This window comes from Daktulosphaira vitifoliae, unplaced genomic scaffold (assembly GCF_025091365.1).
Source record: "Daktulosphaira vitifoliae isolate Bord-2020 unplaced genomic scaffold, ASM2509136v1 Scaffold_4, whole genome shotgun sequence".
Taxonomy (NCBI): Eukaryota; Metazoa; Arthropoda; class Insecta; order Hemiptera; family Phylloxeridae; genus Daktulosphaira; species Daktulosphaira vitifoliae.
In genome coordinates, this window is record NW_026099575.1 from 14,142,906 (window position 1) to 14,159,265 (window position 16,360).

General features: G+C 26.9%; 3 protein-coding genes across 4 annotated transcripts; 2 read left to right on the forward strand and 1 right to left on the reverse strand.

The window, feature by feature from the left end:
* The first annotated feature begins 1,025 nt into the window (after positions 1 to 1,025).
* Positions 1,026 to 7,426, forward strand: LOC126904536 (uncharacterized). 2 transcript variants are annotated; one of them, XM_050683632.1, is made up of 4 exons: positions 1,026 to 1,247; positions 1,403 to 1,565; positions 4,910 to 5,074; positions 6,303 to 7,426. In XM_050683632.1, the coding sequence occupies exons 2-4, from the start codon at positions 1,551 to 1,553 to the stop codon at positions 7,086 to 7,088; spliced, it is 966 nt and encodes a 321-aa protein (XP_050539589.1). In that variant the 5' UTR covers positions 1,026 to 1,247; positions 1,403 to 1,550; the 3' UTR covers positions 7,089 to 7,426. The 2 variants fall into 2 exon arrangements, with proteins under 2 accessions (XP_050539589.1, XP_050539588.1); XM_050683631.1 differs by lacking the exon at positions 1,026 to 1,247 and having other exon boundaries at positions 1,275 to 1,565.
* Positions 7,427 to 7,819: 393 nt separating this feature from the next.
* LOC126904550 (zinc finger CCHC domain-containing protein 17-like) lies at positions 7,820 to 10,349 on the reverse strand. Its single transcript, XM_050683665.1, has 6 exons — positions 10,160 to 10,349; positions 9,273 to 9,428; positions 8,923 to 9,005; positions 8,732 to 8,861; positions 8,462 to 8,656; positions 7,820 to 8,387 (listed from the first exon to the last, which is right to left on the reverse strand). The coding sequence occupies exons 1-6, from the start codon at positions 10,193 to 10,195 to the stop codon at positions 8,322 to 8,324; spliced, it is 666 nt and encodes a 221-aa protein (XP_050539622.1). The 5' UTR covers positions 10,196 to 10,349; the 3' UTR covers positions 7,820 to 8,321.
* A 114-nt stretch (positions 10,350 to 10,463) lies between these two features.
* On the forward strand, positions 10,464 to 16,272 carry LOC126904529 (zinc finger FYVE domain-containing protein 1-like). Its single transcript, XM_050683620.1, has 12 exons — positions 10,464 to 10,652; positions 10,804 to 11,050; positions 11,108 to 11,392; positions 13,107 to 13,335; positions 13,390 to 13,601; positions 13,667 to 13,833; positions 13,909 to 14,037; positions 14,101 to 14,218; positions 14,975 to 15,145; positions 15,306 to 15,471; positions 15,559 to 15,687; positions 15,750 to 16,272. The coding sequence occupies exons 2-12, from the start codon at positions 10,817 to 10,819 to the stop codon at positions 15,974 to 15,976; spliced, it is 2,067 nt and encodes a 688-aa protein (XP_050539577.1). The 5' UTR covers positions 10,464 to 10,652; positions 10,804 to 10,816; the 3' UTR covers positions 15,977 to 16,272.
* The last annotated feature ends 88 nt before the right edge of the window (positions 16,273 to 16,360 follow it).

Here is a 16,360-nt window from a genome sequence, read left to right on the forward strand (position 1 = left end):
ATCGTTAATTTTTAGTCAATACACATTAGTAAAATGACAATTGGATAGTGTTTTGATGGATGCGTTACTATCAAACTCTTTGTAGAAATGAAATATAAAGTTTAGAAGATGTATGCCTATTCATCACATTTCTGAATCGTTTAACATTGTCGTAAAACCGCCTACGGAGGTATCCAAATTTCATTTTTAAATTCCATATAATTCCTGACCTACATTCTTGCTATGTTTCAAAGCTTATAAAATATAGGTTATTCTATAAACGTACAAAATTTTTATTTTATGCGTTTCACTATAACTCCATTATACCTTGGAAACTATTATTATAGTCTGATACATTTTAACGTGAGCAATCAGTTTGTTAATTACAAAACGAAGTATTCATTTTATACGAACCTAAATTTTAGAAATTACTAGTTAAAGATTGGACTAAGACGAAGACCCGACTAGTGAGTTCTCAAGAAGATTATTTTAATAGTTTATCTAACCTTTTTGCAAACAAAAGGTGTATTTATTTAAGAAAAACAAAAAAAAAATGTAAAACAAAGTAGTACTTTAGTTACTTTACTGCCAGTTTATGCAAAAACCGAGGTATGCAATTTTTACAGAGACTAGCCACCCACCTACTGATCTTGCCAGTTATAAGGCAGTTACTCAACCATGATTATCTAAACAGGGATAATTCATAATTTTTAACTGTAAACAAATGTCTTTCCACATAATGTATAATTGTTCACGTAAAAATTATTAATTCACTCATCAAATTATTTTTTGATACACAAATTTTATTAAGAGAAAACTTCAAAATTCTGCACAACGGGTAAACTCTGGTAGTGCTATAAGTAAAAAACTAATCACACTATTCTTATAACATAGAGTTAAATAACTCTATTATAAATTAAATGAGGTTACTAGATTTTTAGCATGTTACTTTAAGTATTTGACAATATTTATTATTATTGTTAAATATTACCGGTGCCTTATATATGAAAATAATAAAACATACATTAACCGTATTATTTACTTTTTTTATTTCAAAATTTAAAGACAGATAGTCCACAAGCCGTTCAGGTCCTTCTTGGCGGTCACAATTAAATGTAAAACTATCGCCTATCGATTTTAGGTCATCGTTACGGCACGTACCTGATGGTTTTTTAGCAGGTGAAGTTATTATGCATCGTAATGCCCAGATGCAAACATTGGGAAGGAGCAAGGACAAGAAAAGTCGCGTTTTCAGTGGAGAAGGAGAGGTATATATTTGTGTGTTGACGATAAACAACGTGATGAATTTAAGTTGTTGCATATCGATTGTTGAAAACTATTTATATTTTATAATCAACAGCTTTTCTATTAAACATATAAAACTATCTGTAAACATTATTAATATTGTGTAATTTTTGATTAGTGCAAAATCTTCAGTGTTTTTGTTATTTCCGACCGATCATTTGTTGCATGCTTTCAAAATTTATGTAACGTATTGGATTTATCCAAAAGATTATTTTGATCCATTTCATATAATATAAATACAACTAGTGCTGAAAATTAGTGTCATAATGAAATACTATAAGGTTCGTACACGCACTTTTAATAAAAATTTCGTACATTTTTTATGACATTGGATAATGTTTATCTAAATGCAATTAATTTTATAAACAATGTCTCTAAATTTAAAAATCAATATAACTATAAATAAAATTTAACTAACATTTCTTATAAATGATTTTGCAGAAAAAATTTAAATAAAACGACTTTACTAACTGCATTTAGATAAACTAAAATTCCGCATTCATTCTAACCACTAATATTTTACTATCGCTAAACCACCTCATATTTAAGAGATTTATGGCCGAGGTAAATGGTTCATGGAAATTTAAGAATTTTTTCTAATGCATAAAAAAGTAAAAAATTGAGGAGAGAGATGTAGACTGTGGACATTTTAGCATTTTAACGCGTTCAAGTTTTTCTAATCCGAATCTGTTATTAATCAGTAATATTACTAAACAGATGTATTAAGTTAACGATTTTTTTATCTAAGTCATTGAAAAACTAATTATATTTTAAATAAAAGTTCAATATTTTAATCAAACTGTACGACTGAATTTTAAACTTGTGTAACTTCACATTTTTTAAATCCATTAAAACGTTGTTGATTTACAAAAAGTTAAAAAAATATCGGCTTGTTGTTCAAAACTATTTATAGGAACTAAGAATGACTTCTCAGTTTTTTTTTCTAATTTTTTTTTTTTATCTAATTATTGTGAGTGTAACTAATATTGAAATTCATTATCAAATAATAACAGTTATTTGGACACGACTAGATGGCCTGAATATAAATTTTGTTGTTTTATGTCCACATTATTTGGTGTATGAGATTAGATACGGTGTTGGTGTAATTCCGCCAATTATTTTTCATTAAAATTAAAATAATATATCTAATTTTTAATTTAATTGGCTAAATTTAAGAAAGAAACATCAAATTGTTGATATGCCTTCATTATAACAATTGTTAGGTTATATTAAAAAATTATAAACAGCTATAAAAATGTTTTTTGAAGCACAATATTCCTTCGAAAATAAAATGTTCAGTTTCGAGATTCTTGTTTTTTTTTATAAATAAAATAATTTTGTATACTTATATACATAGAATACTTTCAAATCAAGGGCGTCGAATGAAATATTCATTAAATAATTGACCCTGTGCTAATAGAGTTCTGAAAACGCACTTATGAAAATATTATCGAGTTAGTTATGGTTTGACAAATCTCGGACGATTTGGTTTTTAAATAAATTTACCATAACTGTCATTAATCTATAATTGACCACCATTGACCTTAGTATTTAGATATCGTTATTAAAATGAAAATTATGAATGTTTTATTAATTTTACCAACCAAATAAAATTTCTGATAATATATTTAAAATTATTCAAAGTTTTTGATAAAAATCGAATTTGATATAATAATATAAAATTAGTAAGAACTAATTTAATCGTCAATTCTCTTCATAGTCATACATAGAATTGTTGTACCTATAAAAATAATAAATCATTCATCAGAACGATTTGAAGGAAAGTGACATAGTAAAAGAGTAAACGACGCTCAGGCATTGTGTTCGAATTAAATGTAGCACAAAATATAAAATAATTAGTTTATCCGTTCAATAAAGATAGAGAAGATCACAACAACCCAAAAAGGTTATTTGATCATTTCTAATCAGCCCTAACGAATAAAATCCTTAGAAAGTATTCCTTGTTACCTAGGATTTATTTGTAAATAAAAATGATAGTAAAAAAATTGTACGAAAGTTTTCAAATTTTTTTATTAAACCAAATGGATCTGCTGTACGTTATAATTTGAGAAATGAGAGTGCATTTACATTCAGGACTAGCGTCAATCAAGGGGATCTATGTAAATGTCATAATTATAAAAAAAAAATAAAGGCCTCACTTCTCAACCTGTTCGATAAGTATAATAATTAACCATTAAAAAATTACGTTGTCTTCCCGTTCGAAATTACTCGCAGGAGAACCGCTATAAATTGATAAAATTTATTTTGTAATCACAGGGATACCAATAAAATAAGCGCTGATTAAGTTCTAAATTACGCCTCCGTGCCACAAATACAAAATTTCGTACCAGGACTTCATGAGATATCGCGCACACACGATATTTTAGACTGTATTTCTTAGCGAATCTGAAATTTAATACCAGGAATCCATAATGACTAATGAATGCGATCGTACGTCTACATGTTTCGAAAAGGGTGTCCAGTGACTCGCCGTCATTTTTTCAACGGATTGTTTGTCTGGTGTCTATGTGCGATTGTGGCTAGACGACTTACTTGGAGCCGGAACAACGAACGATTTCGCCGCGAGCAGTGCACGTAACGTCATCCATAACTGACATCGCGATGATACTATAGATAAATTACACATAGTATTTAATCTATGGCGATACTTAGTTTTAGTACACAAAACTCACCGTCGAGAAAGATTTAAATATTTACAAAACCAATGAGTTCGTAATGATTTCTGGGACAACAGTTGCGTTACAATGGATATTCGCGAAAACAAGCCGTGGCTCGAACAGTGTGCATCGCCACTTTATTGAACTTATAAGATTAATGTCTCGCCAGAGATTTTCAATTGGCCACGATTCATTATGACGGCCCTAATAATGTTATCGATGATTCTGATGAATCCCTGGTACTAAAATTTAATATTTTACCTGAAACTATGCAGAACCAAATCTTAATTACCACTTATGTTTTATGTTACACAGTTGATTTATTTCTCAAGTTTGTCAAAATGAGATCTTAAATCATCTTGTCTTTCATTTGATGTCATACTGGCTGTGGATACATGTTAACGATGTACTTAGGGTTTAGTGGTTATGCATAAAAACATTTTTTACAATCCCCTTGACGATATATTTTAAACACGAAATGATCTTTGACGTTACCTTAACCACTAGGTTAGGGCTTAAACCATATCGGGCTCTGGTTACAAGTGCCATATACTTTTTTTTAATAATTTCTGATGATAAACAGTTTCTAATAATTTGCCATTTTAAAACTGCAGCTGTACTTAAGTGAAATGTGAAATAATTATTCCTGGAATAGGAATAGGTCTACACCCAGTTAATGTCCATTACACTTTTTTAAGTGTTTAGTACGCATATAATTTTGCATTTAATGGACGTGACCACGTGGAGTTCATTAATTATAAATCGGATCAATGCCACTTTCCGACTATTTGTTAAATTTCAACACATTTTTTCATTTTTCTTGCACGTCGCACGCATTTGACTCTAATAGAATGCAAAAAATCGATTATAATAATAACACTAATAGTTATTATATCATATTTGCATAACAATTTAAATTTGTTTTTTTTTTTATCAATCAATTTAAGGTGCTGCTTTTAATGTTCGGGCATATCGTGCACGACACATGTTGCACGGAAAACGTCCAAGTCACATATCACGGATTCAATAACAAAAACAACAACATTGTAGATCAAGCAAAAGAAGAATCGAAAAATGGATATTATGCTCCTGAATATGATCACGGGGAATACGTAAGTGTCTACAATAACAATCAACACAACTGTGCCAAAGTGTGTTAAATAATCATATTATTAAAAATATAGGGTCTTCTAATAAAGTGGCTCTATAACGGATAAGCATTTTGAGTAATTATCTTAAGATACTCTGATAATAAAATAAAATGTATATCAAATAAATAGATTGGGAATTTTACACTTATTTTAACTTTAAAGGTTTATTATTATTAAAAAAAAATTACAAGTTAGGTACAGTTATAAATATAATTAAATACGAGTTATAATAAAACCTAATGTAATTCACTTATTGGCTACACTATTAATTGATTCACACTACATTTGATACAAATTAACATTACTATAAAGTTATTATCGTTATGATAGTTTATTTACTCTCCATTAAATAAATTGCTATACATCATAAAAGGAGATGTTTCCTGCTACAGGAGATTTTTTACAAAAATAATGTAACCGAATGGATAGTCTATTGAAATTAAAAATAAAACAAAAAGGCATATCGATTAAAATCTTGCAATAGGTGAACATTGCCGACCTCCGCCCCTTTGTTTCTGTTTTTAATATTGTCTGATTCGTTGCGGTATGACAAAATATTTTCATAGACCTAATAACAAATAACACGCCATTATTTTTACTGATATAAACGTCAATTACAGTACGTTACTTTGGCTAGCTGACAAAAACAACATTTATCAATGAACGAGTACGACATCAACTACAAAAATAATTATGTACATTACGCTATCGACATTAAGCTATTTGTAAAGTAAACAATATTTAAACAGTTTAAATATCCAGACACATTTATTATAAATATCTTGTGCAATGGCACTAATTCAGTGACATGTTATGTGACTAGTATTACACACGATCACATTAAAATTCATAAGAATTTCAATATAGAAAAATAAAACAAAATAATAAATTTCTTTGTACCCTACAAAATGTTACTCTGGTCTTCAATTTTCTAGGAGAAAAATATTAGTGTTTTATATATTTACTCGTCCTACTTGGCAAGAAGTTATTCAATTAATAAGCCAATTCACAAAAAACCATTATGTTTTTTTACCATTTTATTTAGTATAATTAGCTTCTTTTGATAACACTTACTGAAACTAATTAAAGTAAACAAATCAGTACAATAAGAAAATATAAGAGCTAAATAAAAAAAAAAAAAAATCTTCAGTAATATAAACAATAGTAATAACAGTACTGTTATGTGTAGGCTCATCCAGCTTATCGCTTCGAGTACGGCGTCCACGATCCGCACACGGGTGACATAAAGAAACAATACGAAGAACGGGACGGCGATACGGTGCGGGGCTACTATAGTCTGATGGAACCAGACGGTACAATACGTTTGGTCGAGTACACGGCCGATTCCAAAAACGGTTTTCAAGCCGTGGTGAAGAAAATCGGCAATTCGCACCATCCAACCACCGTGACCCATCACCTTAACAATGGACCGGTTGAACAAGGCGGTTACGCTCCGCAGTATCACGGTCAAAACTATCATCAGCCCGCTACTCACTACAAACCATCTACTCCGCATCATTATGAGACCGCTCACTACCAGACGCCTCCAAACTACAACCCTTATGAGCAGCCAGTAACTCCTCCGGTCTATCACCATCAGATACCTGTTCAACATTCCACGTACTACCACCCTTCTGCTGACGTGGTGAATTACGCAGAAGGTTCCAATTTTGCAGATTACGACGTCGGTTATGCCAACACTCATACTTCTCATGCAGACTACGGCAGTGTTCCTCCACATCAGTACGATTCATCCCCCTTGCGATTCCCTGCTCATACAGTACCGATTCCACAGGTCTCAAACGATCACTTCGAGTGGCCATCCGTCGAAAAAACAGAAGAATTCAAATATCCAAATGATTTAGGATCAGGGAAATCACAAAAGTTACAAACGTATGAAAGACCGGAGTACTTACGTAAGTATTTCGAACCAGAATTCAAAGGTCCCGGAAATTATTTTGAAGAATTAGAATGAACAACAACCAAAAACAGTTCTTGATACATTTTTCATCTACAGTTTTAACATTACATTGATTTTATCAAATAGTTTTTGGTTCTATAGAGTTTTATGTTTTAACATAATTGTCAAAAAAATCAATTAGTTTTTTTAATTGAATTTTTTGTGTTATTTTATCTTTTCTTATTTTTGTTTCGTTCTTATATTCTTTGCTATTGTTTAGGTATTTAATTAAATATTAGTATAAACGATTAATCTAGTAGTTTTAATAGTTGTTGATCAATTTGTTATATTACTATGTTTAGCAGCACATTATGTAAATATTATTTGGCACAAGTTCATTATCATTGTGATGTAATTTTTATAATAATTTTAGTAATAAAAATAACATAAAAATTATAATGCTGCTATTTGTTTATCATTTTCAGAAATTAAATAAATTGTATTTTTGATGTAAGTTAAGTTTTGTAGAATTAAATAATAATATACTTACATAAATATACAGTGTAAGAATCAGAAGTTGAAGGTTAGTTCAGCAAAAATTTCTTTTAAAGGTTTATTAATAGTCTAATTAATTTATTGTTATTTAATATTTATGTTATTTTGACTAATTTTCAAACTCACTGAAAAAACTATCTGGACACAAGAGTAATTTTGGTTAAATTAAATTTTTCAATTTCTGATAACAATCGAGTGTAGACATAAAATTATTAATGAGAATAATTTATAATAATATGTGTACTTCTCTCTACAACTAAAATTATTTTTATTATTGATTTATAAATGTTACAATAAGATCATTTAAGTCTAATTAAATATGTACATATGCATTTATAAGTTAAATCAACAATTTAAAACAGTGCTTCAATGAAATCTGAAGGTATAATGGTAGAATTAGTTATAAAAATATGCCACAGGCAATAAGTTCATTATAATATAGGTCAATAAAGTCCTTTCAATTACTTTTGAACAAATGTATGTTTGTTTTGCTACTAGAGCCATTAAACAACAATAATTTTATGATCCAAATTCATAATAAATATAATTTCTTCAACTTAGATTTTATTCTTTAAAAAATATACTATAATATTGAAAACTGTTTAATCTTTGTACAATATTAATCTACCTGAATTAAATTTAATATAAAATTACAGTAAGTAATATACAGTTGATGTAGATTAAATATAATACAGAATTCAGTTTTTGTCTTGAAATTGAAGAAATTTATTACCATTCTAATATGGATTATCTTCATTCGCGTTTCTTTTTTTTATACTTCTTTGACTTTTGTTTAATGCTACCATCTGAATTTGAACTCTAATTTAACAAAAAATAAATAAAACAAAATTAATTTACTTCAAATTATATTAAAATATGTTGTAATTACTAACATTTGAAGACGAAGTAGATGAATGTCTTTTCCTCTTTTTTTTCTTTTTTAATGCACTAGATTTCTTTTTCTTTTTCTTTTTTTTCACAGTTTCTTTTTTAACTAATTCAACATTTGAAAGAGGTATAGGAGCAATTTGTAAATTATCAGTTTCATCTTCTTCAGGCAAAAGATCATACATTTTTCCAGATGAATTCTATTAAAATATATTTATTTAGACATTGTTACATCAATGTTAAATCATTTGTAATAAATAATAGATATAGCTTACTTTAAAACAATCTTTTGCTAAATGGCCACCAGTTCCACATTTTACACATTTTGTATTATAAATAGCATCTAAATGTATAGTTCGTTTGCCTTTGGAATTTGGCTGAATTTTTCTTCTCTGCTCATCTTGGCTTTGGTGAAATAATTTTAATTTTAAAACTTAAGATTTTAATACAATTAAAAATAACTCACAACATTTGAACTCCATTTGGGTCTAAATCGCGTCCACTACCTTGATCAACTAATTTCATTGATAAGGAAATTTTTCCATCATCCTAAAACAAAACATAAGTGCATCATGAAAAATAAAACAAATATTAAATATTGCGATAATATTTTATCATAGTCTTCTTGTGAGCTTATACTTTTTTCAAGTAATGAAAATAATTATGCTAATCATTTAGTAAATATTAAGAGTTGGTGTATTATATGAATAGGCCATAACAAAATATATTTTAAATAATATTAAATGTAGCATAAATTTTAAATTATATTATTAACTTTTTAATAATACTTAAAAAAAATGTTTCTGTCTGACATACCATAGCAATAACTTTAGCCCATACTTTATCTCCTTTAGACAATACTTCAGTGGCATCATCAACAGGAGCTCGAGATATTTGACTACGATGTACCAAGCCTTGCTGTTTATTTCCTGGTATTCTAATGAATGCCCCATAATTTTGAACAGATACTATCTATAAGAAACAAAAAAACTTTTAAATGTTTAAAATAATCAAACTATTATAATATAAAGTATATAATATAAAAAAAAAATACTTTGATAAAATAATATATATTTGCCTTTTAGTATCACAAGAAAAAAAATTATTTTTTTGGCAATTACAGATCCATCCAAGTTTTTTTTTATTCAAATTAAAATATTCATATATGAGCAATACAAAATCATATTAATAAAATAACTTTAAAATAGCCTTTATTAATTACAAGCCATTGTAACTCATCATTATTGTACTTCATAATACAAAACTTTAGTGGATAACTATGTTTATCTAAAATCTATCATGAATATTTTTAATTTTATGAAATTTCAAACATATATGACTTTCTTAAATGATTATCAATAAGTCATATACTCCTACAACTAATTTTTTTTAAGACCAACTAATTACTAAGTCATGTAGCTGAAGAGTCTTAAGGAACTATATCCCTCTCCAATTTGTCAAATATTACATTTAACAGTACATAGCTTTAGCATTAGTATGTTACAAGCCAAAAAAAATTCCTAGCCAAACTAGTAAAAATTCAGGATATATCACTTGTTAAGGCCTTAGAAAATGTTTATTTATATTAAAAACAGTTTTTTCATAATAATTATTTCTAAAAAAAATGTATTCAGTATATTTCTACTAAAACAATAATAATTTTATTTTAATAAATATTATTTTTTAATGATTTAAACACTTACTTCCCCTATAAATATATCTTTTATACTTAGATCCATATCACCTAATATGAAATATATTTGATTTTGTATCAAACATTTGATAGATTGTAAATAATTTTTTTTCAGTCGTTCTCATTACTTAAAATTTATATTATGGCATACTGTTGATTTTAAATATGTTAAGCGTTGTTTACATTTTGCTATCTATTTCTTCATTATAAAAAGAGATAAATTGTATGGCCATGAAAAGTCGTGATTACAGTATTTTGATATCATTCTTTGACCATGATAAAACTGATAAGGATATTTTTTACGCAGAACTTTACTTCTATTGTTCAATCATCTTCGTTGGGTTCCTTTGTCTAATAATAATTATTAATACTTTCTTTTCATTAAGTTAATCAAATATTTAATTTAGAAAATTAATATAGATTTTTATCCTTGTATAAAAAATTAGCTTATGGTATTATTACATAAGAAATTACAAACCCATTTTACTAAATGCATTTATAAGGTAAATTAATATATTACTTTTATATTATCAGTTATTTGTATACTTTCTAGTTGTAGTCCTAACAAATATGAATAATTTGATGTTTACTTTTATAAAGTATTCAGAATTTAACTAAGTTAAAATTATTATAATTTTTTTACTAATTTTTTAGAAATGTCTTGTCAATGGATGATAAATTGTTTGGCCGCTCTGGCCATTTGAAAAACTATAATAAACTACCTGCCATAATGACCCCAGTCAATACTATTTCTAACCATAGTGATTTTGGTTTGCCTGATGTTACAATCACATCACAATTCACATCATTAAAACTTACTCCAGACTATAATGACAGTGATGAAGAAAGTGATGATCATTCTCATAGTTTTTTACTTTTAGATGAGAAAGAAAGGCTGAAGGTATTTATCATACATTAAAAGTGTCAAACAATTTTATCACTATTTTTTTATGTTAAGGTTCCTAATGTAGAGACATTTGTAAAACGACTTTATGGTTATAAAAATAACAGTCCTGTAAAAGTTATTTCAATTTTTGGTAACACTGGTGATGGGAAGTCTCATACTCTCAATCAATGTTTTTTTAAAGGTTCTGAAGTCTTTCGAACGTCTTCTGAACAAAAGGCATGTACTGTTGGTATTTGGGTTGCATTTGATCCTACACTGAATATTGTATGTTTGGATACTGAAGGCTTTTCTGGATCAGCTTTACATAATAAGCAAAGAATAAGATTATTACTTAAAGTAAGTAGTATAATAATAATCTTTATTATAGAATAATATTCCAATTTACAATTTACATAACAATATTATACAAGGAGATATTATAGAAAGGTAATTTTAAATTGGCGGCCTACCTAGCTCAGTTGTTAACGCAATGACCAGTCAATTTCTTTATTAGATCATGTTCTATTTTATAAGCTAGTTAAATATGTATGTTGCCATTTAAAAAAATAAAATTGTCACCCATATAAGACATAAAGGATGAACATAAAAAATATTTTATAACAGATAATTAAAAATACCATATATAACTAACAAAAGTAAAAAAAAAATATACCATAAAATTAAAGAAATATATGCAAAAAAACTCTGCTTTTCTGCTTCAACTTGAAAAAATCGACTGCCAAATCCCATTGATTGATAGTGGAGGCTTATGGCAACCATACTTTAATGGAAATAATATGCAGATATTTTTTTTATCAATTCAAAGATCACTTGAAGATTCAACCTGAATGATAATAAGCATGAAAATTGACCTATAACTGTTGAGGATCATCAATTACAAGCTCATTTAGATGAAGATGATATCTTATCGCAAATAATAATTGCCAAGCAATTGTATGTTACTTAACTAGACATTTCCATAGATCTATGTGCCATGGGAAAAGTTCAAAAAATTATAAGATAGATAGATAGAGTAAAGCCAAGGCACATGTAAACTCTTGCTCGTTAGACACTAAAGAAGGTCGTCTGTTTTCAAATTTTGTCAATTTTATTAATTGCATAATTTATAAATCAATAGTAAAAAATATCCATATTGTTCTCTATATCAAAGCTAAAATAATCAAGCCAATTTAATTAACTTAAATAGCTTAAAATTGATTCATAATCACCAGATTTTTAATTAAAAATTTACTCATTGAAGTATAAATAATTAGAAGATTTATGATCATCTTTTGACAATTGACTTGTATTTCTATGAAACCTATAAATAATATAATTAAGAAATACCAATTCAGAGGAATCAATATTACTTGATAACTAGGTTTCAGTAAATACAAAAACATCATCTAATGAGCTATTGATTTTACTTTTTAAATGGCCAGATTTATTATTAATGTTACGAACATTTTGGTAATAAATTAACATATTCATCTGAGAGGGTTCATGAAGGATTGTCCACAGTAGTAAACAATCATTTTATTTATTTAATTGTAAGATTGAATTCTTTAACTCTTTTAGTATTTAATTATTTTTAATGTGTTCATACTGCATAATAGTCCAATTAAATAATATTTAAACATTGAAAAATGTCAANGTGTTCATACTGCATAATAGTCCAATTAAATAATATTTAAACATTGAAAAATGTCAAGTTTTTTTTTTTATTTGACTGAGAAAAATGTGATGTATAAACATTGAGTACATTGGACCAATGTAAAATCGGTCCGACCAACTTTTGTATTCGTGGTTTATTTGTATCATTAGTACTTTTTTCCAAGTTAAGAACAAGTAAAATAAGAATAGTTTACAACTATTTTAGACATTTTTTTATAATCTTAATCAACTTGAAATAATATATTTAAACTTACATATTAAAATATAAAAATAAGAGAACCTACAAAAATCAAATAATCAATCTACACATAAGTGTCGGATAACAAAAGTATATTATATGTATGATAATACAGTAATTGTTGGATATTAATAAATATTTGTATCTTAATTTTTGTAGGTTTTAGCTGTATCAGATATAGTTATTTATAAAGTCAAAGGTGAGCGGTTACAAGATGATATGTTCAATTTCCTTGGTTCAGCATCAAAGGCATACATTAAACATTTTCAAAAAGCTTTAAAATCTGTCAATTACCATTCTTCAGATCCAGTAAAGTCTTCCGATTTAACTCAAGGACCATCACTTTGTATTTTTCATGAAACAAGAAACACTGAACCTCTAATATCTTGTATGTTAATTTTTTTGTTCTATAAAACATTTAGTAACATTTCTATAATTTTAGGTAATGGTAAAAATGCTTCAGAACAGATATATGAAAGATTTCATGAGCTACAGCTTAATGTAGATGGTTTTGCATCATTACGATACATTGGTATTCAAACAATTGTTCCACCTACTGATTTTGGACCAATTAGAGAAGTACTTAATGAAGAATTGTTGATCAACTCCAATAGACCTCAGCGTTCACCACATGTTGTATACCTTACATTAAAAGTAATTTAATCAAACTAATCTTTTTTATTTACATTAATTAATATGATTTTTAATTTTGTTTACAGGCACTGAACGACAAGTTTACTGGTGTTATCAAAAATTCAATTGAACCACTTTTCCCAGATCAACATTTGACTTGTCCTACAATATGTCAATCTTGTGAACAACGTTGTGCAAATAGTGTTGGCCATTTGAAAGATAACATTCCTCACTTTAGTAATTCTAAGTGCAGGTAAATATTTTCATTATTTTAGACAGTATTAAAAACTTATTTATAAGATAAAAATTTATAAGAATTTAATTTTAGATTTCAATCTCAATTTGAAAATTCTATTTATATATGTAAAGTGTGTAAAGACAATGGAAATGCCATAGAAGTTACAACAAAATATATAAATGAAAACCAAAATTCATGGCTCAAATATGCTTTTTCTGAGTAATTTTTCTTTAAAAAATGTATATATTATATAAATTTGTTATTTATTAAAATCTATTTTAGATACATTATTGAATGTCCAAAATGTGGAATTATATATCGTAGTAAACAGTATTGGTATGGTAATGATAACCCCGAAAAAACTGCAGTATATTCAGAAACGAGACATATTTGGCCAGGTGTAAGTTTTAAACTAATATTTTTAAATAATTTGGTTGTAATATTTCAGATAAACAAAAATAATTTAACATGATGAAAATGTTTCATTTATTTTTTATTTGATGTTTAAAGTAATACAGGGGTGTATATAACGTTTTGGAAAGGTTATCTAAGTTTTTCTTCAGTAGGAAAAAAAATTAAATTATACAAATTTCACTCAAAATTGTTACACTTGTTGACTTTCTATGTTATTGCTTAGATAAATTTGCCTAAAAGTCTTCATTTTAAAAGTTCATTTGAACTTCTGTAAAATTGTGTTACTAAAAAAGGCCAAAGTAAAAACACAATTATATTATAATTCTGAATAATGTTAACATGTTGTAAAAAAATTGTATTTCATTGTTAATTCTTATTTTAAAAAATTTTCAAAATTATTAAAAATTTAAATAATTGTTAATTATTAAAAATGATAGAAGACCTCAACATGAAAAGTGATAAAATTTTCAAGTCCTAAGTATAAATATATAGATTTCAGGGGTGTTGTATTAAATACCAGTATTTTGCTATTTTAATACTTTGACTGATCATAAATTAACAGGACAATTTTTTTAATACACTCCTGTAATAATATAATATTTAACTATCAATTATATATCATTCAATTATACTTCTAAGTGAGATACAATACATATATTACAAAAAGAATATTTTCATTAATTATAACATTTATATTTTTCAAGAAACTTAATATGTTAAGAATATGTTATTATTTATTTAGATGGATTTGCCTTCATCTTCAAGTATGAATCCAGCTAGGAAAGTATTAGATGGGGTAACATATTTGTCTGAAACTGTTGCAAGTGTTGGTTATGAGCCATCTCGTTTATTATCATCTTGGGTTGCTGATCAGTTTGCACCTAAATATTGGAAACCAAATTCTGAAATTAAAGTAAGGTTATTTTTTAAATAATTTTATTTTAAATTCAAGTTATCCTTAAGACAATGAATAATGTAAACAATTTTTTCATTATTATATTTAATTTCTAATTTAATCTTATTTGATTCATACATCTGTAGATTATAAATTATATTAATTTCTTAAACTTTAGGAGTGCATAATTTGTAAACTACAATTTTCATCAACATCTGTGAAACATCATTGTAGAGCTTGTGGTGAAGGAGTTTGTGATGAATGTTCTAAACATTCAATGTGTGTTCCCGATAGAGGTTGGGATACACCTGTACGAGTATGTAACTTTTGTTATAAAAGATCTGGTTAGTATTCATTAAAATTATATTAAATTAAACTATATATTTATCTAAGCCCTAAGAACTAGTTATAACTTAATATTATTATTTAAGGAAGCATTAGTAGTAACTGCTCAGAGTCTTCAAGTAGAGGAGAAGAAAATGTAGTAAGTGCTAGAAAATTTAGTGAAGCTTTAGTAAACACTTTATCTTCTGTGGCATCTGTTTTAGAATACCCTAAAAGTAAATAATCATTTTTTTGTATTGTTATAATATCTAAATACTAATTTTTTTATGATTATTAGATTTAATAAAAGATACTGCTAAGCCTTCATATTGGATACCAGACAATGAAGCTTTAGACTGTGTTGTTTGTAAATCTCTTTTTGGACCAGTATTGATATTGCATCATTGTCGAGAATGTGGTAATGGAGTATGTGAAAACTGTTCTAATCACAGAAAACCTGTCCCTCATAGGGGATGGCCTAACCCTGTTCGTGTTTGTGACTTATGCGTAAATAAAGACATATAAACTATAGTAAATTGATAAAATTATTATTTTTTAATTAGAAAAATATACTCTATTATGAAAGTTTTTGTGTTGGTAAAAACAATGTTTAATGTACTTAATAGTTGATTTTTTAAATTTATATAACTTAATTTTATATGAGTAATTTTATTTAAAAATATATGCACAATTGTTTTATTTTATTTGAGAGTTCATAAATATTTTAGTACATCACTAAAATAATGTTGAACTTTATAAAAAAATTCATTGTTTAAAAAAAAAATTCTGTGATAGGTAAAATTTAAGAGCTAGTCTATGTATTTTCCTTATTTGTAAGGGTTGTAGTAAAAAATATTTGTTTTTGTTATGTAATGATAGTTTTATCATATAATTACTTATTATTAATAA